The following is a 27201-nucleotide window of genomic DNA, read 5'->3' as shown; positions in this document are numbered from 1 at the left end:
TAGGTTATAAAGCACTGTCCTATACTACTTCTGAGCTTGTTCACAGGAGCAAATATGAAAGGCAGATCTCTATAGGGTTTTAAGTCAACATGAAGGTTAATAGTCTGGAGCTGAGTTTTGAGATACAAAGAGAACAAGGAAAATGAGATTCCAAGATTCAGAGTCTGTAGGAATAGGAAACCCATTCAAGTTGACGAATGAGAAAGAAAGAGAAAATAGACAAAGCCTAGAGAAATTCCCAAGGTGGGGTCTGATGCCACTCATGAGTAATTTTTTGTAGTACTGTGAACTTGGATACAGAAATGCTGGGTGCTGTTGAGAAGAGAGACAGGTGATGATGTCCTGGGCACAGAACTGACTTTATTTTCACAGACCTATTTAGTACCACTTTAAACACTTTACTTGCTCTTAATCCCTTAATTAGTTTTTTAATCCAATGTCTTTTCATAAAATAAAATGGAAACAGGTTGTTTCGAATGGCCACAAATAATAAACGGTCACGAATAATAAACCCTCTTCTCTTTTTTAATACAACCAAGGAATTTTATTCCTACTTAAAAATAATTTTTAATAGCATTCCAGTGTAAAACTATTATAAATAATATGCTGGCAGGAAAAACAAAAAACAACATCTATAAACATAGATTTAAATCCTACATTTCTGTTTTAAGGTAAAAAAGTTACCCCTTCCTGTACTCATAATAAACATACTAGAAAATATGTAAAATTTATTGTTCTTTTGTCATTGACATAAAGGCTAAACTGAACTATTAATAAAATGAAGACACAAATCCTTGATTAATATAGGTACCTATCCTGGGTCTAACATTAATTATTAGTATAAAAGATGTTTTCATATTAACCAAAAAGATTTTGATTCAAGTGTTCAATATTTGCAGACCCAGACTCAGACCATATAATATCAAGATCCTAAGGAACATCAGTGCTAATTATCAGTATTTATTGAACATAAGTCTCTTTTTTTTTCCCCCAGGTGCTAAAGTCTTAGACAAAAATAGCAAAAAATACTAGGGGTCTTCTCAGAGAAGCTATATGAATGACCTGATGGTGAATTGCTCTTTTATTTTTTTTAAGTTTTTATTACTATTATTATTACTATTTTCTTACAGAGCGAGAGTAAATGAACTAGACTCTCTATTATTTCTTTTGAATTCTATAAGGGAGAACACTGGTGTCAGCAGGTTCTGAGTACGACTTCTTCCTTCTGCCAATATCTGTGTATATTAGCCATTGATATGAAGTATAGGATTTACTAAAAGACACCTTTATTTATTTTCTCTAGGTCTTCTGTCTTTCCTATGTTTTAAAAAATTTTTTGATTGAAGTTTATATTATTTCCATTTTCCCTGTGATAGAGAACACTGGACTAAAGATTCATAAGTCTGTGTCCATTTAGATTGTTAATTTCTTTCCATTATCTGACTACAGAAACAATAGTACAGTTAACATGTTTATACGTATGTCTTTGTATAGTCACCTATCCATTTTCATAGCATAAATTTCTATTATTAAATCAAAGAATGAATGTGCTTTAAATCTTGAAAATTTACATCCAACATGGTTGTATCAATTTAAATTTTATCAGCAGAACATGAAAGTGTCAATTTCATCCTGCTTTTATCTATAATATGTGTTCTTGGACTAAATGGGAACGTCTTTATCACATTAATGTCTTTTATTTCCAGTTAGATGGAACATTGAATATATTCTTACTGTAATTTTTTATATTTTATTTTCAGAATTTTCTGTTAATCTTTTGCCAGTTGTACTATAGTGCTAAATTTTTCTTATTATATGCAAGAGCTCCCTGCATAGTAAGAGTAAGAATCCCTTGTTATGCTTCTATAGGTTGATTCTTTTGAAAATTGTCTGAAATACAGAAATTTTTAATTTTTGTTATTAAAATTATCAATCATTTCTTAATATTTTTAAGTTGATGTCATGCTTAAAACCTATTTATCATTTCAAGATTATAAATTTTGTATATAAATACATCTAAGACTTGAGTAACAGTAAAAGCTTTTGATTCTCTAAATTTTCCTCTGAGGACGGCTTTGGCTATATCCGTCCTTCAGGATTTGAAATATGTTACTATCTATTAAGTAGTACTCTATAATTTTAGTTGTAGTTTTCTCTTTAATTCAAGAGTTAGCATGAGTACATAATTGTTTTTTTAAAATCTCTAGGAGGTTTTTCTTTATTATTTAAGTTATTTTTTTTCAATGTTCCAAAATTCATTGTTTATGCACCACACCTAGTGCTCCATGGAAGGTATTATGCCTTCCATAATACCCATCACCAGGCTCAGCCAGCCCCCCATACCCCTCCCATCCAAAACCCTCAGTTTGTTTCTGAGAGTCCATAGTCTCTCATGGTTTGTCTCTCCGTCCAATTTCCCCCAACTCACTTCTCCTCTCCATCTCCCAATGTCCTCCGTGTTATTCCTTATGCTCCACAAGTAAGTGAAACCACATGATACTTGACTCTCTCTGCTTGACTTATTTCACTCAGCATAATCTCTTCCATTTCTGTCCATGTTGATACAAAAGTTGGCTGTTCATCCTTTCTGATGGAGACATAATACTCCATTGTATATATGGACCATATCTTCTTTATCCATTCATCTGTTGAAGGGCATCTTGGTTCTTTCCTCAGTTTGGCAACTGTGGCCATTGCTGCTATGAATATTGGGGTACAGATGGCCCCTCTTTCCACTACATCTGTATCTTTGGGGTAAATTCCCAGTAGTGTAATTTCAGAGTCATAGGGTAGCTCTATTTTTAATTTCTTAAGGAATCTCCACGCTACTTTCCAAAGTGGCTGCACCAATTTGCATTCCCACCAACAGTGTAAGAGGGTTACCCTTTCTCCACATCCTCTCCAACACTTGTTGTTTACTGTCTTGTTGATTTTGACCATTCTAACTGGTATAAAGTTGTATCTCAATGTGGTTTTGATTTGAATCTCCCTGATGGCTAATGATGAGGAACATTTTTTCATGTGTCTGTTATCCATTTGTATGTCTTCTTTGGAGAAGTGTCTGTTCATGTCTTCCTCCCATTTTTTGACGTGATTATCTGTTTTGTGTGTGCTGAGGTTGAAGAGTTCTTTATAGATCTTGGATATCAGCCCTTTGTCTGTACTGTCATTTGTGAATATCTTCTCCCATTCCATGGGTTGCCTCTTTGTTTCGTTGACTGTTTTCTTTGCTGTGCAGAAGCTTCTGATCTTGATGAAGTCCCAAAAGTTCATTTTTGCTTTTGTTTCCTTGGCCTTTGGAGACATATTACAGCTATGTATAGAGGAATGAAACTTGATCATTCTCTTACACCATACACAAAGATAAACTTGAAATGGATAAAAGACCTCAATGTGAGGCAGGAATCTAACAAAATCCTAGAGGAGAACATAGGCAGTGACCTCTTCTACATTGGCCACCACAACTTCTTTCAAGATTTGTCTCTCTAGGAGTTTTTAAAAATTTTTCTCTTTCTTGGTGCTGTTTTAACTTTTTAATCTTTTTAAGGCTGTTGTTCAGGGTTTCAAGTTTTATTGACTAGTGGTAACAGAATATGACTTCAGATTTAAAATAATTATCCATATTTCATTTGGGGCAGAAAATAATATTTTTTTGTAAATGTTTCACATATATTTGAAAATACAGTATCTTATTCAATAGTTAACTATTTTTATCTGTATGATAGGTTAGCTTCAGAAAGGGATATGTAAAAGTCAGACCATACTTTTTAAATTTAGAAGCTTTTTTACTTTTATGTTTTACTCTTTCTTTTAATTATGCTCCAAATTGTTATACAGGCAGCATCAAAAGGAAACACCTCAAATCACCATGGTAACATAGACAATTCACATCTATCACAGTGACCTAATGTACATTGACAGTTTGTGTAATTAGGGAAAATCAGGCCCATTATAAATAAATGATTTAATTCAATATACAAATTATTGTCAAAAATAAGTAGACCTTTCCTAATTTGATATTTTTATCCATTTTTAAAACATTTAGGCATCTGTTCCTATGGATATCTGTATTTGATTCATTCATCATAATTATTCCCATATTAACAAAGTATTAATTATGAAACATAGACTGTCCATTAATGATATTTCAAACTAAAACCTGAGATAAGAGAACAATTTGAAGAATTATTCAGCAAGAAATGAAGTTATGACTCAACTGGTAAGAGGTGAATTTTAGACTTATTTTATTCTCCGGAAAAATATTTATAATGAAAAAGTGAATTAAGCTTTTTGGCTTAAAAATATGTGATTCTAATCCCAGACAGTTATATCTTATAAACTGAGAATTCTGACAGAAGTTTCACTAATATAAAATCTAAAAATATACAGAAAAGCTGCTTTAGAGAATTGGGTAGAGGCAGTTCTGTACATGACCCATTTTGTTTGGGTGCATAAACCTGCGGGGTGGATTCATATTCTCCAAGGGCATGATAACAAGTCTAAGTATAGCAGTCAGCTAATTCACAGAATTACACAACAGTTAGAGCACTGTCTTTCCATACACCCTTCCGTAAAGATATTTTTGGATGTGAATCTTTCCTTTTTTTCTTCTTTCATTCTTTTATTCATTATTTCCACCTGTCCTTCCTTCTGCTCCCTTACCTCCTGTCTTCCTCTTTCTCTCCTTTCTTTCTTTGTCTCGCTCCATTTCTTCCTCTTGGCTCCTTAATTCATGATATGGGCTCATTATTGATCTATGAAAGGTCCACTTTCTTATTTAGTCCATTAGTTATTTGGTTATTTCAAAGAATGTAATAAACATTTCATTATAAAAATTAAAATAATTCCCTTCTCCCAAAAGCTGGGACTTTGGCAAAAAGCTATACTCAGGCATATATTCCCATCACCAAACTATCACCCTCCCCTTTCTGAACAACGAGTATTTCTACATTTTAAAACAGATTTGCCTTGCATATGTAGTCCCCAAAACCACAAAATTTTTAAAAGTTTCATCATTTATACCTTTGTGAAATATATTTTTGGTGCTTACTTTTTCCACTTAATATTATTTTGCTAAAATCCATCCATATTTATGACTGTTTCTGTAGTTCATTCATTTGACTGCAGTATAATATTCCACCATAAGAAGATTCAATTATACCACAGTCCATTCACTCTCATAAGGGTGTCTGGCATGATTCCAGGTGAGTTCTTCAAAACATTCAGGGAAGAAATGATAAATACTTGCAGATAACATAATTCTTTACATAGAAAATTTTAAAAATTTTAGATATAAATCCGTAGGTATCAAAACAGAGTTTTTCAAGAGGTTTTTCAACCTTAAAACTACTTTGAACATTTGGAACTGGATGATTCTTGATCATAGGTGGCTGTCCTGTGCATTGAAGGATACTTAGTAGCACCCCTGACTTCTTCCACCTGCCACCAGTGCAGCCTCTCCTCCAACTGCAACAAACAAAATTGTCTCCAGACCTTCCCAAATATCCCATGGGAGACAGAATTACCCCTGGGGAAGATATGAGACTAATACAGAAAAAAATCAACTGCATTCTATGTACTGGCAGCAAAGTTGTAGATAATATAATTTAAGACACCATTCATGTAGTATCAGAGAATATTAATTACCCAGGGGTAAATCTACAAAAACTGGTTAAGTGCCATGAAAAGGAAATTCTAAGACTGTATTAAAACTTACAGAGGAAGACCTAAGTGACTGAGGCACAACTCATGCTCACAGATAAGAAGATATTATAAAGGTATTAAATGTTCCCCATTGATTTCTAGATTCCATATATTTGCCAATAATCTAAACAGGATTGTTTGTGGAACTTAAAGATGGTTCTGAATTGTATACAGAAGAGAGAAGTCAGAGACCTTCTGAGAGGTAAGAATAGGGAGTGCAGACTTGCCATACCAGTATCAGTCTTATTATGAAACTTTAGGGGGCACCTGGTGGCTCAGTTGTTTAAGTGCATGACTCCTGGTTTTGACTCAGGTCATGACCTCAAGGCTGTGAGGTCGAGCTGAGCAGCAGGCTCCACATTCAGCAGGGAGTCAGCTTGAAGATCCTCTCTCCCTCTCCCTCTGCCCTTTCCCTCACGTCTTTCCCCTCTTGCTCTCAAACAAATAAATCTTTTAAAAATGCAAATGACAAAAACAAAATTTTTAAATAGTAAGCTTTTTTTTTTTTTGAGAGAAAGAGAAAACAAACATGCGAACTGAAGGAGGGACAGAGGGAAGGGGACAGAGTGACTCTTAAATAGGCTCCATACCCAGCACTGAGCCCAACACGGGGCTTGGTCTCAGGACCCTGAGATCATGATCTGAGCCAAAATCAAGAGTCAGACATTTAATTGATTGAGCCACCCAAGCCCCCCTTTTAGCAAGCCTTCTTATAAAAATTGATAAATTTGGCAGTTTTAAGTCCAGGTGACAAAAGTGTCTTTCTTTTCCAGCAACACATTGGACTAAAGAGTCAGATACCTCCTTTTAGCATAGCAAATTTGAAAAAGCAAGGATATATGTACTCACATACTTCTCTTTCACAAATATATTCATCACTGTTAGAGATATAATGATTAATAACATAATGGAAGTTATGTATACAAAAAAATATATATATATATATAATTGATTAAATACTCCACAAAAGAAAAAATAAAAGACTTAGGTTGCTCAAGATAAAGAGGTTTTCTTCTAGGGAATGAAAATGCATGGAATTCAGAGTATTGCAACACACTTTGGTTTGTTCCCAAATTCGTCTTAAGATATATTAATTTTGCATAATTGTTACATGATCTTTTCCTTCTTTTTTTTTCTTTAATCAAGAACTTCATATTTTAGTAGTTTCTCTGGTCACTTTTCATGTAAGAGATTTTATTTAAACTTCCTAATTCACCTGCTTCCCTGAGATGAGTATCACTAAATAATAGATCTTTTCTTATTTTGAAATTTCAATCAGCTTATTTAAATACTATCAAAGCAATTATAGGTCATATTTCTATTTCTGAAATAGTGTTCATTAATGATAATTACACTTTGCATTCTTAAAGCATCTTTAATGCAAGGATCGCAAAGACATTTCTACAATAGAAAGTACTATTGCCAGTTTAATTTCTTAATGGAAAAATCAAGAAGGTGGGTTTGGCTGAGAGAATTCGAAATGCCATTCAACCACATTTCTTGTGCTATTTATTTCATATGCCAAAACAATGAGCTAAAGAAGACCATTTTCAACACACAAAAAAATGTGAAAGTGGGCACATATTTTTAATACTTTTACATTTAGTTTTTATGAAAACATCCAATTGAGTGAGTACTTTAGTTAAGACAAATGAGTGAAATTCTGGAGTATGATTACAATGAAATTCTGGAGTATGGTAACACATTCTGGATACCACCTTTATAGTACACATGTGGATTGCAAAAATCACTATAAATTCTAAAGGAGAATCTGAAAGCAGTTACTGATCCATGCCAGTAGCTTTGATGTTCAGTTGTAAAACTCTGTATTATTCTTAAAGCTTTATACAGTGATATGAAATGAAGCATTTCTTTCCACATTTAATATAATTTTAGTTATTCATTTAACAACTACTGATAACCCACTTTTCTAGAAATGGTGTTATCATGATTGTCTGCTATAAAAAGTAGACTCACAAGCTATGATGATTCAAAAAGGATAGAAATTTTTTTTCACTCAGGTAATAGTACCATATGAATGGAATGATGAACTAGTTACTAGCACAGACCTTCTCCAAACACCCACACAGGAACAGGCTGATGCAAGCTCCCCCATCTTTAACACGTAGCTCCTCTGGTTCCCTGGCATGGTATTTCCATGCTCGCCAGTCAGAGGGCAAAACGATCATGGACAATGAATCAAGAGGCTTTTAATGAGTGGCCAGAAGTATCACTTGTGTTCACGTTCCATTGATGGGCGTTAATCATGTGGTCACCTCTAACTCTAGGAAAGACTGGAAAGGTAGCCAAGCTATCTGCCCAAGAAAAAGAGAACGGATTTGGATGATTCCCCCAACAGTCTGACTTTGGTGGATCCATACCTTTCTAGGGCAGAAACTAGTGAAAGGGGTTCAGTTTAGTTGAAGTGGAGGCCAGAAGAGTTAAGTCCAGCTGGAATTGATATGGAGATCAGAAAGATTCAGCAGTGGACTTCTTCAATGCATGAAAGGTTAGAGCAATGACTGCTGAAATGATTTGTCTTTTTGACTGTGCTGTATTATATAGATCACATTGAGCACTTGAAATACTAGTCTGCATTGAAATGATTTGTACGTATAAGGTATAAACAGAATTTTAATGATTTGGAATGCAAAAAAATGTAAAGTACCTCATTAATATTATTTATATTGGTTACATTTTGATGTCATACTGTTTTGCATATATTGGGTTACACAAAATGTATTTCTAAAAGTAATTTCATCATTTATCTTTGACTTTTAAAAAATTTTTTAAAGAAGAGCTTTAAGGGCACCTCGGTAGTGCAGTCAGTTAAGCATCTGACTCTTGGTTTTGGCTCAGGTCCTGATCTCAGGGTTGTGAGATCAAGCCTGGCATTGGACTCCATGCTCAGCTTGAGGTTCTCTCTCCCTCTCCCTCTGCCCATCCCCCACTCATGCTCTCTCTCTCTCTTCTTAAATAAATAAATAAATATTTAAACTTTAAAGAACAGCTTTAGAGTTCCAGAAACAGGAACAGGGCAGATAGGCCAGATTGTTTTCATATTATTCCCCCACCCACCTCAAACACACAGTTTCTCCAATTATTAACATTTTGTATTAGTTTAGCACATTTGTTATAATTAATAAACTAATAATGAGACATAGTTATTTAAGTCTGTAGCTAACATTCATTCTTTATATTTTACAGTTAGATATGGTGTTTTAACTTGATTGAATGGACAGTTGATAGCTGACTACTAAGAGGAGAAAGACTGCGAGGAACATATTTGGAAATGAAGAAGTCTCAAATGTTGTGTCTAGATGCAACAAGTTTAGGATGATTATCAAACAACCAAATGGAGATACAAATAGCTGGACAAATTTGCACTCAGGGCTAGATGTAAAAATTTGAGACTCATCAGTGGAGGTATGAGGTTAAATTTTAATTTAAAATGGTATGAAGAGGTAGCAGGAAATAAGACAAGAGAGAGAGGACAGCTCACTTAAAAAGCTCTGTTTTACTCTTAAGGAAGTAGATAAATGAGGCAATTGGGTCAGTATTGGGATTTGTTTGCTTGTCTTTTTTTTTTTTTAAGATGAGATTTTTGTAAAGATAAGATTAGAATTCTTTTGTCAACTGAAGGGAATAATATGGACAGTCTCAATTTGCTGATGTCCAAGGAGGAAAAGAGAACTGTGAACCTGAAGGTGCATGGACAGTGAGTGAGTCTGTGGGGGCTGTGAACCAGGAGAGGAGTATGACTGTGACGTGGGATGTGTGCATGTGCGTCTCTGCAGGAGGGAGGAGATTAATATAGTGTACATGCAGGGAGTTTGTAGGGCTTGTGGTGGAGTGATGAGGGAGTTTTTGTCTGCCTACTGCTTTTTCTCAGTGAGATACAATGAGATAAGCTCAAGTGTTGGGGGAGGAAGGTATTGGGTATGTGAGGCTTGACACAGTCAGTCATCCAGAGTGGGAGGTGGACCCACTGGGAAAGTATGGAAGGATTCCAAAGCAATGTTGACCGCACACTCTTGATATCTGAGGTCATGATGATATACAATTGAGTTCATCATGATTATGTTTTGGCAGAGGAATAAAATTGGTTGGAGGGAGATCACAGAACCCAAGCAAGAACAGGAAGGAAGAGAAACTAACATGAGGGTGAAGTATAATGACCAGTTGGGGGTAACAAATGAATCAATAAATTTAGAGGGTCATAGAACTTTTGCAGTGGAGGTAGAAGGTGGTGTAAAATTGCTTGAGAGGGATGTTAATGGGCAGTGAGGAGGTCAGCCAATGTAGAGGCCAGGATGTTGAATCATCCAGTTGTTTGAAGAAGCCACCAAGCATAAGGATGGAGAAGAATATAGAGGAACACAGAGTCAGATGTTCAAGTCCTCCATGAACAAATGCTGAGTGATATATCTAAGAGTCATCTGACTGATTCCTAAATAATTAAACTATAATACAATTCTAATTCAAAGATACAGTTCTGTTTATTGATTGTAATAAATACTTGATAAAATAAATTGGATAAGGAAAAGATGAGCATGAATAATTGAGATTCTGTTGAAAATTGATATTTCCGATGGCATTTTGGTCAATGACTGAAGTCCGATATAGTCATTCTTTTAAGGGTGCCAGAGATTCCTATACCAACTGATTTCATTTTTAGCTTTCTTATTTTTTTCCTTCTTACCCAGTAGTGCAGGTCATTATGAGAAAGAAAATGGATCAAGTTTTGTATCAAGAGGAAAGAAGGAAAGTAATAAACATGACGATAAACTGAGTGGCTTACACTTATAAATATATTTATAATATTTGCTCATAAAAGCATATGAATTATTCTTGCATTGCTTTTTGCATTGTGGAAATAAGGTAATGTAGATCACGGGAGCATTAAGTGTAGTCAAAGGAATGGATAATGACGATGATGGCTTTCCTTTTATTGCACCCCTATCATGTGCCAGCCATGCATTAAGTGCTTTACATACATCATTTCATGTGACCCTTAGAATAGCCCAGGGAAGTTGTGGCTCTTATGCGCGCCTGACAGCTGAGAAAATAGATTTAGTGAGGGTGACTTGCTTAGATCATGCAGGTAATTGGTGGTGCCAGAAATCAAACTCAGTCCTGGAATCCCAAGCCCATACTCTTCCCCAGAACAATGTTCAACAAAGCCAAACATTTGTGAATAAAATCTTCATGGGCTGAATCATTTTTCCTACAAAAACGTGTTGAAGTCCTTGATATGCTTAGGAATAAAAATATAATATAGTTTTCCCAATGGATTTCTCATTGAACAGAAAATATTCAGGAAGACAGGGTGCCTGGGTGGCTCAGTGGGTTAAAGCCTCTGCCTTCGACTCACGTCATGATCTCAGGGTCCTGGGATCAAGCCCCATATCGGGCTCTCTGCTCTGTGAGAGCCTGCTTCCTCCTCTCTCTCTCTGTCTGCCTCTCTGCCTACTTGTGATTCTGTCTGTCAAATAAATAAATAATAAAATATGAAATTAATGTGCTTCAAAATTTCTGAAATAACTAAGTCCAGGAGATAATGTCTAGGAGATATCTAAATCTTTATCTATTTATTGCTATGTATATTTATTTCTTACCTGTGTTGTGATTGAATCATAATAAAGTGATGGACATACTGAGACATTTGTCATTTAAAATTTTTTTCTGGACAAAATGCCACTTAATTACATTTTTTCAGGGGTGGCCAGACTCATACAAAGGATATTTTAAATTTAAATTTCTTACTTGTAGAAATTAGTAAACATTAGTAAGCATGGCCTCTCCTGGCCATTCAAGGCTGTTCTTAGTTACATAGACCACAGAACCAGGGCAATCATTTGAGATGAGCCAGTATGTAATGGAGTCAGTTCTCCCTGTGAAAGGGTTAAAGTAATTCAACTGCAAGCCTAGCCCAAGCGCAGAAATCAGATTAATAAAGTAAGTTGCAGGAGTGGTTTCTAACATCACCCTGATAACAACATGAAAGGGAGTCTGAAGGTCCCCTCATTTGTGAATAAAAAAGATGAGAGGTGACATAAATGCAGTTCATAATGTTATGAAGAGAGTGAGTATGGATTTACTTGAGATCATTAGTGAGTGCCTGATTTATGCTTTACTGCAGTTTATTCCCTCAGTGTGGAACACTGTCTTTGGTTCAGTGCCTACAAAGATTAGAGATACACTCTGCCTTTACTGAGGAGACCTCCTTTGTGAGGAAGGCAAAGCATCCACCCAGGGGTGAGCACATAGTAGGCTCTCAGTAAATATCTGTTGAATCAATGTTCTGACCAGATATGGGGATGAAGAGTAAAAGTGTGTGGAGTGTAGCGAGTGCTGTGATAGAGGAGGGTAGGATGCAAAGAGGTGCTTGGCCTCCTGCTCCAGGTTTAGAAGATCAAGCTCCTTTAGGTATGGCCTTTGAGTCACATCTGAAAAGGAATTACGTAGAGAAGAAGGGTTAGGAGGAAGGCAGAAGGGAATTTATGGATAATAACAGGTACAAAGACAGGGTGGTAAGAAAGAGCATGACAAATTTAGGGAACTGGATTGTAGGTATAGGTGACATTGTGTTGAAAGAGGAGAAGGAAGATCAGTGAGGGTGACTTGAGGAAAGCCATAGATGCTCACAGAGAAGTTCTATTTTCATACAGACACTGGATTTCAAACACAGCATTGCCATAAAACAATAAAGGAAATAATAGTTAATACTTACATAATGCTTACTATGTATGAAATATTTTACATATTTTAATTCATTTAATCTTCCCATATCCATCCTAGGTGAGAACCACTCTTAGCCCATTTTAAAAATGAGACATGGGAAATATACGGAAGTTAAGTAACTGACCCAAGATCATACATCCAATAAGTGACAGTGTGGGGGATTGAACTCAGTGATCTGGCTCCAGAACCCACTGGATTATACTGCCTCTTAATACAATATCAAGTTTAGTGTAAGTTGCTGTTGATAATGATCTTTGAAGTATTTCAACTGAAGAATTATTATTTTTGTAAAAATACAGCTCTCCTGCCCTTGCTTTCCAGTAGACTTTCTCAAGCTAGAGAAAAGATATGCAGAAATACCTGGCATACTAGGAATTCTATGTAACTCAGAGCACATTCACGAAAATGTGTTACATGAGTGGCGTTCTTCTGTCTTGGGTATTATCGTGTTAAAAAAGATTGAGACTGCTGTTAGAGGAGATAAGAGGTCATTCAGTAAGTGATGTAACATTGGGGATTTTAGTTAGAGAAATTAAATATTCCTTTATTCATGAAGAAGATGACATCATAAGTTTTCAAGTGGTATATAAATGTCGGGAATTGTTGAGGATGTTAGTATGAGATTTGTAATAGATACATATTTTTTTTCTATCCAGGAATCATTCCCATTTGAACTTCCATAGCCCCCTGTCTAGATATCACTTAAAGAATTTCCAGCATCCTCTCTATTACTTTGCATTGGTGTGTACTGGAAATACATATGGAGTAAATAATAATCATCACAATAGTATCTAATTATCCCATGCATTGTTCGGTGCGCTAGATAGCTATTTGTTCATTTAATTCTTATAACAACCCTATGAGAAAAGTGTCATTATTATCTCCATTTTTCAGATGAGGAAACTAGCATTTAAAGATTAAGCTGCTCAAGGTCATTAGGAGTTAAGTTTTGGTCAGCTATGGCAAATGGGTTTCCACTTGAGTGTCTATGGAGTAGCTAGCATAGTACCGGTTGATTAGAGCCCTCTTATTTTATTCCCTAATTCCTCATTTCTTTCTTGATTTATGTATAAAGTCACTTCCAAAATGGCTTAATAATAATGATTTAAATGCATATGACTCTTCTAGGACTTCAAAACATGTTCATATTCATCGTTAAGTCCCTACATGACACGTGAATAAAAAGAGACACACACAAGTCATGGAAATAAATGGGAAGTGGAGTTAGCATGGTCATGCGGGTCTTGACTCTCAGACCAGTGCTCTTTCCTTCAGGCTGTGCAGTCTCTTATGACTTTAGGAGTCTTTGCAGATACCAAGGATCTATGGTCTCATCAGAGACTTCACACTGTGTCCAAATTTTAAAAAGATTCCAGAGAACAGAGGAAATCAGACATCTCTGTATTAAATACTTGGAAAGCATCCTTATTGCTCCTGTGTGATTGTGATCGTATTTACTTGCAAGTTATTGTCTTAATTCATCCATTTTGTTTGATAAACTTAAATGCTTTAGAATTTGTGATTATCGGTATTCGTTAAAAACTCTGCAAGTAGAATAAAGAACTCCTTATAAAGTAAAATTGTAAAATGGACATATACAACTGTCTGTAGTATATATTTTGGGAGAATACAATAGGAAAAGAAATAGCAAGGAGGAGACACTTTCTAGCATGGTATGGAAATTAAATCTAATACGCTGTGACAAGAAATTCAGGGGAGAGGGCCTGCAGAGAGAAGATAGATACAAAGAAAAGGGATTGATGTCAGGTGAATTTATCCAAGATAGCAGAGTCATCCAACAAGATGAAGTGGGGAGAGGGAGAAGCTAAGGGCTGATAGAGAACAGGAAGGTCTCTTCAGAGAGTGAGGCTGCATGCAGCGAAGAAACATGGGGGTAGCAATCTCTTTCTACTCTTAAAACCTGTGATTCTGGAACAGTTAATAAGAGGGCAAGTAAAAATGAGCAGAAGCTATGAAGAGAAAAGAGAAAAGCTGAAAGCTTCTTAGAGAAATGGGAGTTTAGAAAATACTGCATTGCTTGCAATTTCATGAGTCTTGCTGCTGTGCCCCGGTGAACTGGGGGAACCTTTATGATCTGAGCAGAGTCGGGACTTCCCAGTGATTGCTGTCTTGCCCATTGGGAGGTTCCCAGCAGTGGCCCACATTAATATACTCATGGGCAGAGGTAGCAGAAGCAGGGGCTGAGAAGAGAAATTGCATAGGGAACTGCTTTTGAGTGGAGTTCAAGTCTGAATAAAGTCAAACCCGAGAGAATGTGGCTCAGATGTTCTCCTGCCAGGTTTTGAGTTGCTGTTTGTAGTTCACATTCTGCAGGAGGTGTTGTGTTTCAAGACATTTATGCTCGTCTCTATTGACTGTCACTCTGGGTAGCTAGGATGGAATATTCAGCCTATCAACTTCTATTTATTTAGCTGTTATGTACATTGCCTAACTTGGATACTCACCATTTACTTTCTAATGTGCATAATAAAGCATGTCTTCTTCCTATATGTACATCTGGGCTTCTTTTTGTGTAGGAGATATCATGCTATCAAGAATGACCTTGTATGGATTGCTATCTTCATATCTCTTACTATACACAATATATTTTTATCTACCATTCTTAGGTAGAGAAAAATAAGCTCAGTAGACTATCTCACTAAAACTTTATTAACATTGTTTCCTAAACATTTATAGGTAGTGCTGGGACACCTGTCACTTTTAATGAAAACGGAGATGCCCCTGGACGTTATGATATCTTTCAGTATCAAATAACCAACAAAAGTGCAGAATACAAAATCATTGGGCACTGGACCAACCAGCTTCACCTAAAAGTAAGTATCAATATAGATATACAGTAGTGTATATAGTTCTCGAGGAGAAATGCTTCGTTTTTAAGTTCATAATACAAGTTTTGTTAGAATTGTCTTGTAATTATGTTTTTAAAAAATGTATGTTTTTATCCTTTCCTTCAGCTTTAAAATGTTATGGAAAATCTCAAATGTCTATAGAGAAATCTGGTGTCTGGGGGGATTTAATGAAAGACCTCATTTCCTTTTAAGTGACTTCATTGTATTTAAGGAAATTTTTCCCTTTTCTGAAAGACTCACTTGTTTTAAGTGTTGGTATACTGTACATGTGTGTGGGGTGTGTGTGTGTTGTGTGTTGTGTGGGAGGAATGACAGTGTGAGTGTATTTCACCTTTGCCATCTCATACATTGAGATCTCATGCCTACATCTGATTGATGGAAGTGAATCATGATCTGTATTTACATTACCTCTTTGAATCGCGACATTAGAGCAAGTTAGTGTACCCAAAAGGGTTGTTTAGATCATTTGACAGCCTTTAGGACTGACTGCTCTCCCTGTCTACCTGGGGTGTGGGATCAAGGCCCAAGACCCACAGATCTTGCAGTTCCTAGAAATGAGTGGCCATGCGAGGAAAACTTGGAAAGCCTAGCCCAAGTCGGGTCCCAGGGCCTGTGGATGGTGCCAAAGGTAGCTGGGCATTTCCTGCCTTGGTGTCACCAAGGACACAGAGGGCTCTGTGTTTTCCTACTGGGCCTGATTTCACCTTTCAACAGCCCATGGTGTGGCATTAGCGCACACTGACTTCTTCCAGTATAGAGAAATAAGGAGTGTGCCCTATAGTCTCAGCTAAGGATTGGAGTTCTTTCATGGCACACATCTTTGACAGTTATAAAATGGGACTATTTACAGGAACTGGGGGGCTGAGGAATTCTCGTTGCAACAGCGTGTTTCCTCTGTAGGCAGAAAGGTGCTTTTAAATGCTTCAAAGAAACTAGAGACATATCGGTCTATGTCCTATGGTTCTAATATTCATCTCGTTCTTTCCTATAATGAAAACATCTCCTCTTCTTGATTCTCAAAGCCATCACAATGCTGTGAGAGTTGAGTTTACTTCCTAAATGAATAGTTAACTTTATTTCTTCGCCATGCCTTATCCTAGCTAGAAGGTAAAGGCTTACGACATACAGGAGAGTGGAGATCATTCTTGTCTGTGTGTGTGTAACACTTGTACATGTGCTTTCTTGTGTTTGAACCCACTCAAAAGACATCAGTTTGGTATTTTTAATATATTTCCTACTTTCTGTGTCTCCAAATATAGTGGTATGCTTATGTAGCATCAACCACCAAAGGTTTCAACAAGGAAGCAGATGATGAAAAATAATGAAACTGGGATATTTATGGTCTACTGTCTTTGAAATGACTTCCTGATAATTATCACACTTCTGCCTTCAATAATGCACAAAGACAGCTAATATTTCCAACTATTGTTGTGCTTTGTAAGACCACAAATCTACAGCTTACTATATGTAGCAGCCTGAGGAAATCTTATCTATTATTCTGCAACCCAAACTGACATTTATCAAAGCATTGTTTTGATAACTCTACAGGTTATTAGTGCCAATCTGAAAATCAATCACTTTGTGGCAAAAGCCCTTTTGAAAGTGGACCTATGTGGAATAAAATAATTACACATGACAAAGACAATTTGTAAGAGTTAAAATAGGGAAGCTACTTTTTATCGGATGTTTATTAATGCCAAACTGCCTATTACATTCTTGTGATTAAGGACGTACATAATGAAGTTCAATGGTTGAAAAACATAGGCACTAATACATGACACTAAGATACCTAAAATATTTATATGTACACACAGTATATACATATACACAGACACATCTCTCTATGTGTATGACATATTTATTATAAAATTTCATATTGAATCTTAAGCTTCTCTTTTATGTACATTTAACGGTGCATGAAAGTTTTATGTTTATTATTGTGTTATTGTTCATCAAACATATCCAAACAGTTTGTAAGAATTATTTCTCATGCATGATTATGATTTAGTTATAACTATGATCCAGTTTATAACTAGATAACAGTGCTGTTTTTACCAAAACAGAGAGAATGTATCTCTCAGGAGAAAAGTAAGTGAATTAGACTGGGCAGAGAGACTATACATCAAGAGTTGACTTCTGGAGCCCAGCAGGACAAATTGTTTCTCCTTGGATCAGTGACCTGTTTGAAGGTCACCTTTTTGAAGGCATACAGGGTGTTTGGAACGTGACCAATTTACTAAAGTTCTGCTCAGATAGTAGTCAAGGCATGGAACAAATACTTTGCTTCAGTTTTATCATCTGTAAAATGGAAACATTAGTAACACCGATCTTATATTAGGTGTTACTAATACTTATATTAGTAACACTTATCTTATGTGGTTGTAATATGAATGAAATGAAACAATACAATAAAGCATTTAGTCCAGGACATGGCACACGTGAAATGCATAGATATTACCTATTATTAATCCAGTATCTCGTGATTCTATACGGCCAGTGGGAGAGCCCATAATCAATGTGGTGAGCTGAGCACTGCTTATTAGGGAGGCACTTGGATTTGCTTTAGAAAGTTCTGAGAGTATCTCTTCATTAAAATGCGGCCCATTTGTCTCCATCGTCCACTCTTTCTTCCTATCTTTAATATTGGCTTTAATCCTCTAGAAAATCCATCTATGCTTAAAAAGTAACCTGTCTGTAAGACAAATACAAACCTTCTTTTTGTATGGTAGCGTATGGCTAGGTATTATCAGTGAGGCAGCTATTTTTTGAATGGATTGGATAAATTCATTCTGTGCACATACCCGGTGCTAAGGTTTGAGACAAGGCTGAGTCAGTGATTCTCAGGGCGCTCACAGACTGGAAGGATAGAACGGCGCTCAGACCATCGACGTTAGCGCAGCGAGGCAGGTGCACAGAGCATGGGGCGTGCGCGGTGTCGCAGCGGCAGCCCAGAGAGAGGTTCCTAACCTGGCCTGACTGCTGAGGAGAGCAGTGTTAACAGACAGGGGATGATAACCTCGCCCATGTGCTCCGCCTCTCCTTAATCTATTAAACCAGTTTTACAATAGGTTTTACACTCTCGGGGGTAAGCATTTAACAGCCAGCCATCGGACTGAATTCTGTGTATTTTCAAAAAAGCCAGTTTTTCTGGCTGAACTCAACCATAGGACAATTCTGTACACAGAGCGTACAGTTAAGCGTATATGAGTGTGACGAATTTGCCCTGAATGTACCTTTAGTGTAGTGAAAGAATTTTTAAAATGAGTAGTTGGTTTTTTTTCTTTTTTTTTTCCTGGAAAATTATGAGGTGTTTTATTTCCTCGAAAGCATTGTCTTTATTCTTTCAAATATTATTGTTCCTTTTTCTTTATTATGGGACTAACATATGTTCTTAATTCAGCAATTAGAATCTCTTAGTGTAATTGTTTAGTTTGATTTAGGTTTTCTATTCAGTCATCTCAGTCCATGCATGAAGGGCACGTTATCTACTTGAGAGTGAATTTGAACAATTAGGTCTCTACATTTTGTTTGGCTGAGTCTCTCAAGAGGCAGGTGATCCTGATTAGTGATTATGAAACATTTTGTAACCTAGAGGTTGAGAATAAACAGCCGAGCCTGAATTGTGAGAAGAAGAGCCATATGCTGCTTAAAGTCCACAGGGAGAAGGTGTATGGAGGTTACTGGATGTGCCTAAAATAATGTAAAGTTCACTATTTTATACTTCCAACCAGAGCTACGTGGGTTGTTGTTGTTTTGTTTTATGGTGGGAATGAGACATATGTTTTTGCTTGTCTTATTGTTTTGTTTTCTTCTCTTTTTATTCAAGTTAATAATTTGGAGATAAATAAATGTAGTAAAGTTAGAATGTCTCAACCACAGTTATTAGTGTCACAGTATCAGTTGGGAAGGGTGATTTGAAGCAAAAGGGCTTCACTGACCCTGATTTAATTTTTGTGTGGGTTAGTCCATAAAAGAGAGTTACTCTTGACCAGGTACTAAATTCAGAGCCTCAGTTTTCTCATCTGTTAAGTGGGGATAATAAATAGGCTTACTATGAAGACTGAACACATTAGGATATAGTGGTCAAGTATGAGACCTCAGAGGTGCCTGAGTGGCTTAGTTGGTTGAGTGGTTGCCTTCCTTTGGCTCAGTTCATGATTCCAGTGGCCTGGGATAGAATCCCGTGTCAGGCTCCCTGCTCAGTGGGGAGTCTGCTTCTCTCTCTTACTCTCCCTCTGTGTTCTCTCTCTCAAATAAATAAATAAAATCTTTAAAAAATATATGACCTTGGGGCACCTGGGTGGCTCAGTCAGTAAAGCAGCTGCCTTCGGCTCAGGTCATGATCTGAGGGTCCTGAGATCGAGCCCCATGTCGGGCTCCCAGCTCAGCAGAGAGGCTGCTTCTCCCTTCTCCCTTTCCCACTGCCAGCTGCTCTGCCTACTTGTGCTCTCTCTCTCTCTGTCAAAATAAATAAATAAAATCTTTAAAATATATATATATATATATATATATATATATATGACCTCAAAGTCAGAAAGAAAGGTGTTTAAATTCTATCCTTCCATTTATGAGTCATATGGCCATGGGCATGCCATTTTACCTCTTTTAGTCTCAGATCTTTCATCTGCGTGGAAACAGTTAAGACTACTTCACAGAATTCATGAGATAATTAAAGGAAACCACATACACAGAGATCCTAGAACATTGCTTGCCACATATGCAGGGTTAAATGGATATGACAATAATAATTTGTTTCACTTTATTCTGCCACTGTAACCAACCTATTATCGAGGACCTATAATTTCAATGTAAATTCCATATATGCAAAGTCTTTTCTGCCTTTATTTGATATTTTGGGTAGGAATTAACCTTAAAAAGAGGTGCCTGTGCCATAATAATTTATCTGTGCCTACGAAGTACACCCCAAATGTTTATTTTGATATTTGAAAAGGGCTACAGGCTTTGGGGAGCACCAGAAATTTGAGCAAAAAAAAATTTTTTTTAAAGATTTTATTTATTTATTTATTTTTTATTTTTATTTTTTTTAAAGATTTTTATTTATTTATTTGACAGAGAGAAATCACAAGCAGACGGAGAGGCAGGTAGAGAGAGAGGAAGGGAGGAAGCAGGCTCCCCGCTGAGCAGAGAGCCCAATGCGGAACTCGATCCCAGGACCCTGAGATCATGACCTGAGCTGAAGGCAGCGGCTTAACCCACTGAGCCACCCAGGCGCCCTTATTTATTTATTTGACAGAGAGAAATCACAAGTAGATAGAGAGGCAGGCAGAGAGAGAGAGAGAGAGGGAAGCAGGCTCCCTGCTGAGCAGAGAGCCCGATGCGGGACTCGATCCCAGGACCCTGAGATCATGACCTGAGCCGAAGGCAGTGGCTTAACCCACTGAGCCACCCAGGCGCCCCGAGCAAAAATTTTTTTAATTGAATCTGTCTTTCCTATGTCCATGTGGTATAGTACTTATGATATGATATTTTAATTAAATATATATGTAAGTTTTATTTATATATAATTTAATATTTTATGTATAATTTAATATTAAAATTATATGTATTTAACTGTAGATGGTCGGCCATGTATATGCTGTACTAGGGGTTCCTCAGCTTGCTTGAAATACAGAAAGGGAGAATTCCTCAGTGCCCTGTGAAGGATATTGCTCAGTGAAGGATATTGAAATAGTCTTGAAGTAAGGATGGGTGAATGGAGTTGGAACAGTGTTTGTGGGGAGACTTGACCTTTTTCCCTCTGCCTCGATTTCCTCATTTGTGAAATTGCCTGTGTTTGGAAACACTCTTTCATATCATGATCATTTCTTATGAAAGATAGTTCACCCTATGAGGCCAGCATACATGAGCTCTCCCTCTCGCACTAACCATGAATGTAAAGTTGGTTCTCTGAAACCTTCTACAGTCGGACAGAACTTTAAATGTCACTGTAGTTCCTGCCCTTCTGCACCATTCTGAAAAGACTATTCTGCTTCCTTTTCTTATAACAAGATGACTACTTGTCAGAACTATATTTTGGTTTATTAGGTGTAAATTTATTCCTTTTTAAAAAGCCATTTTTGGGTCAGTAGTTGTATGTCTGTTTATGAGAAAATAAGCATTTGGTAAATTCATGTTTTTGACATGTTGAGCAAATATCAAGGTGATTAAATTTTAACTATGTTCTTGCTAGCCCAGAGTAGCTACTCAGTAAGTATTTGTTGAATGCCATCAATAATATGCTGATATTTTCTAAATACTAATTAAATGTAGAACAATGATCCAAGGTTATTGATTGGGAAATGGACTTGTGCACACGTTATTTATTCAGTGACCTCTTGCTGCCAAGCAGAAGGCTAAACTGTTGGAGAGTACAAGGTTGAATAAGATAAACTTCCAAATACCGACAGATTTGCAATTTGGGGCATCTGGGTGGCTCAGTCGGTTAAGCGTCTACCTTTGGTTCAGATCATGATCCTGGGGTCCTGGGATCAAGCCCCCTATCCTGCTCCCTGCTCAGCTCCCCCGCATTGTTTGCTCTCTCTCTCAAATAAATAAATAAAATCTTAAAAAAAAAAAGATTTGCAATTCATTAAAGGCAACTATATACTTGAATAACTATAATAAAAGCATAATTAGGTACAGATTAAAGAACAGACTATGAATTCAGATGGTGTAATGATTACTTCCAGCTAGGGGGACTGGATAAAGTTTCTTGATTAATGAGATTCAGATTGACTCTTCAGTTACTTTAGTGGCCAGAAATGTTTGCAAGAGTATATAGGCTATGCTAAAAGCATCCACCCATCCATCCATGCTGGAATAAAGTGCCTCCAATGTGCCACTGCCATGTTGGATGCTGTAATGATATAGAAGTATTTCAGATTCAGTCTCTAGGGTCTCACCCAAATAGTAACACTAAGCAGGAGCAGAATCCAAGGATGTGTCTCTTTCATGAGTTCACAGTGCATCCATCCATTTTCCTTTATTCTTGTCTCTTTTAACACATATTCTTATTAGCAAAGTAGGACTAGTGTTAACAAAGAAGCATATTCTATCTTGGTCTGCAGACGGAATTGGGAAGTGTTTTGGTGCAACTAGTTTGTGATATCCCCATGGAAATAAGTTGGGAAGACTCTAATATTGGATGGCCTGATAGGAGAACCCTAACATCTAGAAGACCCCTACCATTTGTTCTCAGCACTGATAATTTGGGGCAAAGAACCTATTCTACTTGTTTTTAAATCTTTAACAGCATAATGTGGGTCTCACTAAATATTCATTGAAATAATTAATGAACTAAAAAATGAAAGTAATGTTATCTTCGCAAGGCCATAAAGGAGAGCTGACCCTAAAATACTAATCTGGAGATAAAGTATAACCTAGGAGCATATGGGATCAGGGCAGAGATCCGAGTCATAGCAGTAATCAAGGATGAACTCAGATATAAAAGCCAGAATAGAGAATCTAGTTTAGGATCCATCTAATCAAGCCCTACAAAAGCCAAGGGAAAATCCAAAGTCCCATACAGGAGAGTACGTGTAAGGGACCCACATAAGATTCTTCAGGACTTAACTGTTACTGTTACCACTGGCTTTTATTCCTGGCATGTGATTTGCAGAGCTTCCTAGACCCTGTGGGACCTCAGAGTTGCTTAGTGGCTTTTGATGCAAACCTTGAAGGAGCAATATTCATTGCTGCCTGTCTGGTAGGTTTTCTCTGACTTGTCTGTCCATCTACTTGGTTTGAGCCTTGTTCCCTAAGACATTTAAAAGGATTTAATAAGATCCATTTATCATAGCAGGATAAACAAGCAAACCAGTGAATTAGAAAGACAGAATAGAGAGAGTTAATACATTTTAGTTAGTAGTCAAGTTTGGTTTCTTCGTCAGCAATTACAACTGATCGATTCATCTAGGCTGTTCAGTTGAGTAAGAGTCATGCTGATATTTTAAGAACATACCAAATCATGCCATATAAAAATATTTTTTCCAGAATAAAGTGCCCCCAATGTGCTATTGCTGTGATATTTCAAGAAATATAAATTCATGCCATAGAAAGTATGGTTTAATATGATTAAGAATTGAGATGCTGGATTCGGTTACCTCCATCTCGTTGAAGGCAGATTCCTAGAGTAATCTAATAGTATCCGGGGAATCCAGTAGCTAGTCAGGGGAAATGTAAGTAGAGCATTAAAAAGTCTATTATTATTGCTGAAAAATAGGTGAAGACACAGATGCTTAATTAGTTATTTTAATAAGTAATTGTGACAGTGACAAAGAAAGGGAAATGAAGGCTGAAAATATGATAGAGATCAAATTAGATTTTTTTTTTTTTTTGAGAGAGAGAGTGAGAGAGCATGAGCGGGGAAAGGACAGAGGGAGAAGCAGACCCCCCTGCTAAGTAGGGAGCCTGATTCAGGACTCCGTCCCAGCACTCCAGAATCATGACCTGAGCTGAAGGCATTTGCTCAACCAACTGAGCCACCCTGGCGCCCCTAGAGGTCAAATTAGAAAAAGCAAATCAAAGAATATATTGCAGCTCAAAGAAGGACGTAGCATAAAATACAAAGTGCCTCTTTATACCAACACCAAAGAAGGGCAAAGGAAGATGGTGATTCTAGACTTTTATGGGAATAATAAAGTAATAAAAATTACTATATGTGGTACTTTAATCCTTATTCTAACCTTGGGAGGAGTAAAGTAAGAACAATTTTAATGTGATGAGTACAATAGGAAAGGTTAAAATAAGGTTATAAACATAAAATGATAATGTAGAATAGAGGAATAACTGGTAAAAAAAAAAGTCATTGTCTTATGGTAGATTTACTAAAATATACGTGAACCCTGTATGCCAGGGTACTTTTAAAAAGCTCAATGGACACATCAATGTTATTTAAAATCTACAACATACAAGAGAATTACAAGTAACAACTGCAAAGTATTATATATGAATAAAATATATCGCCCCCCAGCTATAGATAGAGGTCAGTTGCTGGTAGGGGCATGAAACTAAAAAGAATAAAGTTACCGTGTCTGTTGACTGAATCAGAAGTTTAACATGACATCTCTGCTCAAAATTTCACTATTTAAGGAAAGAAAATAGAACCAGAAGCTGGATCCTCCCCCAAGCCCCTATGCCATTTTATTGAGGTTATGGATCCTTATTTCCAAATGAAGTTCTAGAAATCTGCAGTTGTGTATATCTTGGGGGGGGATTGAGACATAAATCCCCAAATACGTAGAGGGATATAACAAGGACACATGAAAGTACTAAATTTTATTATTGCTTATTTGTCTTATTTGTTCTGAAGTCATTTTTAATTAAACCTACTTTGAGATAATTACAGATTCACATGCAGTTGTAACAAATAGTAAAGATCTCATGTCCTGTTTGCCCGTTATCTTGAAAACTATAGTATGGGGGCACCTGGGTGGCTCAGCAGATTAAGACCTCTGCCTTTGGCTCAGGTCATGATCCTAGATCCTGGGATGGAGCCCTGCATCTGGCTCTCTGCTTGAGCGGGGAGCCTGCTTCCTCCTCTCTCTCTGCCTGCCTCTCTGCCTACTTGTGATCTCTGTCAAATAAATAAATAAAATCTTTAAAAAAAAAAAAAAAGAAAAGAAAACTATAGTATGATATCACAACCAGGAAGTTAACATTCATACCATTCACCAATTTTGGTTAAATCTCCCCAGTTTTACTTATGCTAGTGTGTGTGTGTTGGGGGGGTAGTTCTGTGCAATTTTATTACCTGCATTGGTCCATCCTTCTACCAGAAGCATTCTAGTCAGAATACAGAACATTTTCATCACCAAAAGAATCCCTGTGTTGCCCTTTTATTGCCAGATCCACGTCTTTCCCATCGGCCTCCCCCAGTACCCGGCAATAGCTGATATGTTCTGTATTTCTACAAATGTGTCATTTCAAGAGCTGTGTAAGTGGAATTATACTGTATATAATCCTTTGAGTTTAGCTTTTTTCACTCAATGTAATTCTCTCAAAATTTATCGAAGTAGTGTGTCCCTTTTTTTTTGCTCAGTCTTATTCCATGGTATGGATGTATCAAGTTTGTTTAACCATTCACCCTTTGAAGGACACCAGCAAAATAATTAGGAATAAACTTGCTCTAAATATTTGTTGAGTTTCATGTAGAGAGAAACTGGGAAGACTGATGTCTTATCTTAGAACTGAACTAATTCATTTTTATATGACAGTGTTGGAGTTATAGTTAACCCTTTAATATGGAATGTCTTTAGAAAATAAGAAAGGGACTATTATTGCTGCAGCATGTGCCCTAGACTTATAGCTGGCATAGCCACACCTTGAATGACACCTACTACAATTGTAGCAAATGTACCTAAGGAGAAAATGTTCTCATTTAAAAGTAACACCACCTAGGTCTAGCTCTTTTGAACATCATAGTCTATGAAAACAGACTTGCATTCCTGCCTCTTGTGCTTCCCCTTCCCATCCCTTCTATCGATACGGCACTGAAGTTGCTGTCTGTGGCACCAAAAAGAAACCGTGACTGAGTTTCCAAGGCTTCCTCAAAGTTGCACCTGCTCTGTGTTTCTTAACTTTTTCTAACACACTGGTAGGCTTTGCCATATTCGTTCTTGTTTGACTGCTTTGTAGCTGTTAGATCCATTGGTACATGCATTTTTTTTTTCCTGCATTCAGGCCATGATTTTAGATTCCAGAAATCAGACATGACTTTTAGATTAAGCCACTGTATGATCTTTGAGGCTACTGATTGAAACTCTTTGTAAAAATGTTTAAAGGGAACCCAAAGGGACAGATGACCATGGAACTCTCCTAGTAAGAACATACTTTGAGCTTGGGATCTGTGAATTAAATTTTTTAGACTTGTACAACTCATAACTCTATCCCTAAAGTTAGCTTATCCAAGAACCAGTCGATTTTTATACATGATATCCATAAAATGTGTGATAGAGACATGATTTCATGTCATTCAGGGCACAAATGGACTTAAAGGACAGACCCTAGGAAGCTCTGTGATGATGTAGAACACGTCGCTGGAAGTCAGGAGACAGGTTCTCTGCCTGAGCTCTCACGAATCTTGAGATAGAGCTGTGCTTTATGACTTAATATGTGGGGCCTCAGTTTCCATGTTTATAAAATTAGGGACCAAAGAGAGCTTTTCACTAAAATTTCTTCCAGATCTATTATTTTCTAATTCGATACTTAGATAGCAGAATAATGTAATGAGTGTTTTATTATTTACTTAAGTACTGTTTTTTAGCTGAAAAATGTACCCTAAAAAGTCAAGACCACATTCATTCATCTATATAAAAGTAATGCTCCAGTGAAAACCTCACTGGTCAGAGGTCTTATGTGATTATTTTCGATTCAGGGTATTTATTTAAAGGAGCATGGCTGCATACAGCCAATGAAAATTAAAACAGAAAATTAGAGAAGTTACCTTTGTTTTATTTTATTTATTTATTTTTAAAGATTTTATTTATTTATTTGACAGAGAGCGTGATCACAAGTAGGCAAAGAAGCAGGCAGAGAGAGAGAGGAAGGGAAGCAGGCTTCCTGCTGAGCAGAGAGCCCAATGCGGGGGAGGGGGGGGAGGGATATGATCCCAGGACCCTGGGATCATGACCTGAGCTGGAGGCAGAGGCTCTAACCCACTGAGCCACCCAGGCACCCCTCTTTTGTTTTAATAAGGATGTATAAATTATTAACAATGGCTATGCTATTAGTTCTCTTTTGATTTTGCAGACGGGCATTTTTATAATCTGCTTTTAAAATAGGACTATGCTATAGTCAGTTTATTCTATTAGATGGACTGAAATCAAGCAGGGCTAAGTAGAAATAACTAATATGATTTGAGAAATGCTAGTTTATTTGGAAAACA

At 36.8% G+C, this 27201-nt stretch overlaps 1 protein-coding gene across 4 annotated transcripts in view; it reads left to right on the top strand.

Moving 5' to 3' along the window:
- GRM8 (glutamate metabotropic receptor 8) overlaps positions 1-27201 on the top strand; it is a 749284-nt gene that overhangs the window by 596043 nt on the left and 126040 nt on the right. For all 4 annotated transcript variants that reach the window (XM_004741849.3, XM_045062948.1, XM_004741847.3 and 1 more), the window contains exon 8: positions 15145-15281. In XM_004741849.3, coding sequence (XP_004741906.1) covers positions 15145-15281 — 137 coding nt within the window. The remainder of the gene's footprint in view (positions 1-15144; positions 15282-27201) is intronic.

Source organism: Mustela putorius, unplaced genomic scaffold (genome assembly GCF_011764305.1).
Source record: "Mustela putorius furo isolate JIRA1106 unplaced genomic scaffold, ASM1176430v1.1 tig00003845_pilon_pilon_pilon, whole genome shotgun sequence".
NCBI lineage: Eukaryota > Metazoa > Chordata > Mammalia > Carnivora > Mustelidae > Mustela > Mustela putorius.
Note: the sequence above shows the minus strand (reverse complement) of the source record. Positions and strands in the feature narration are given on the sequence as shown.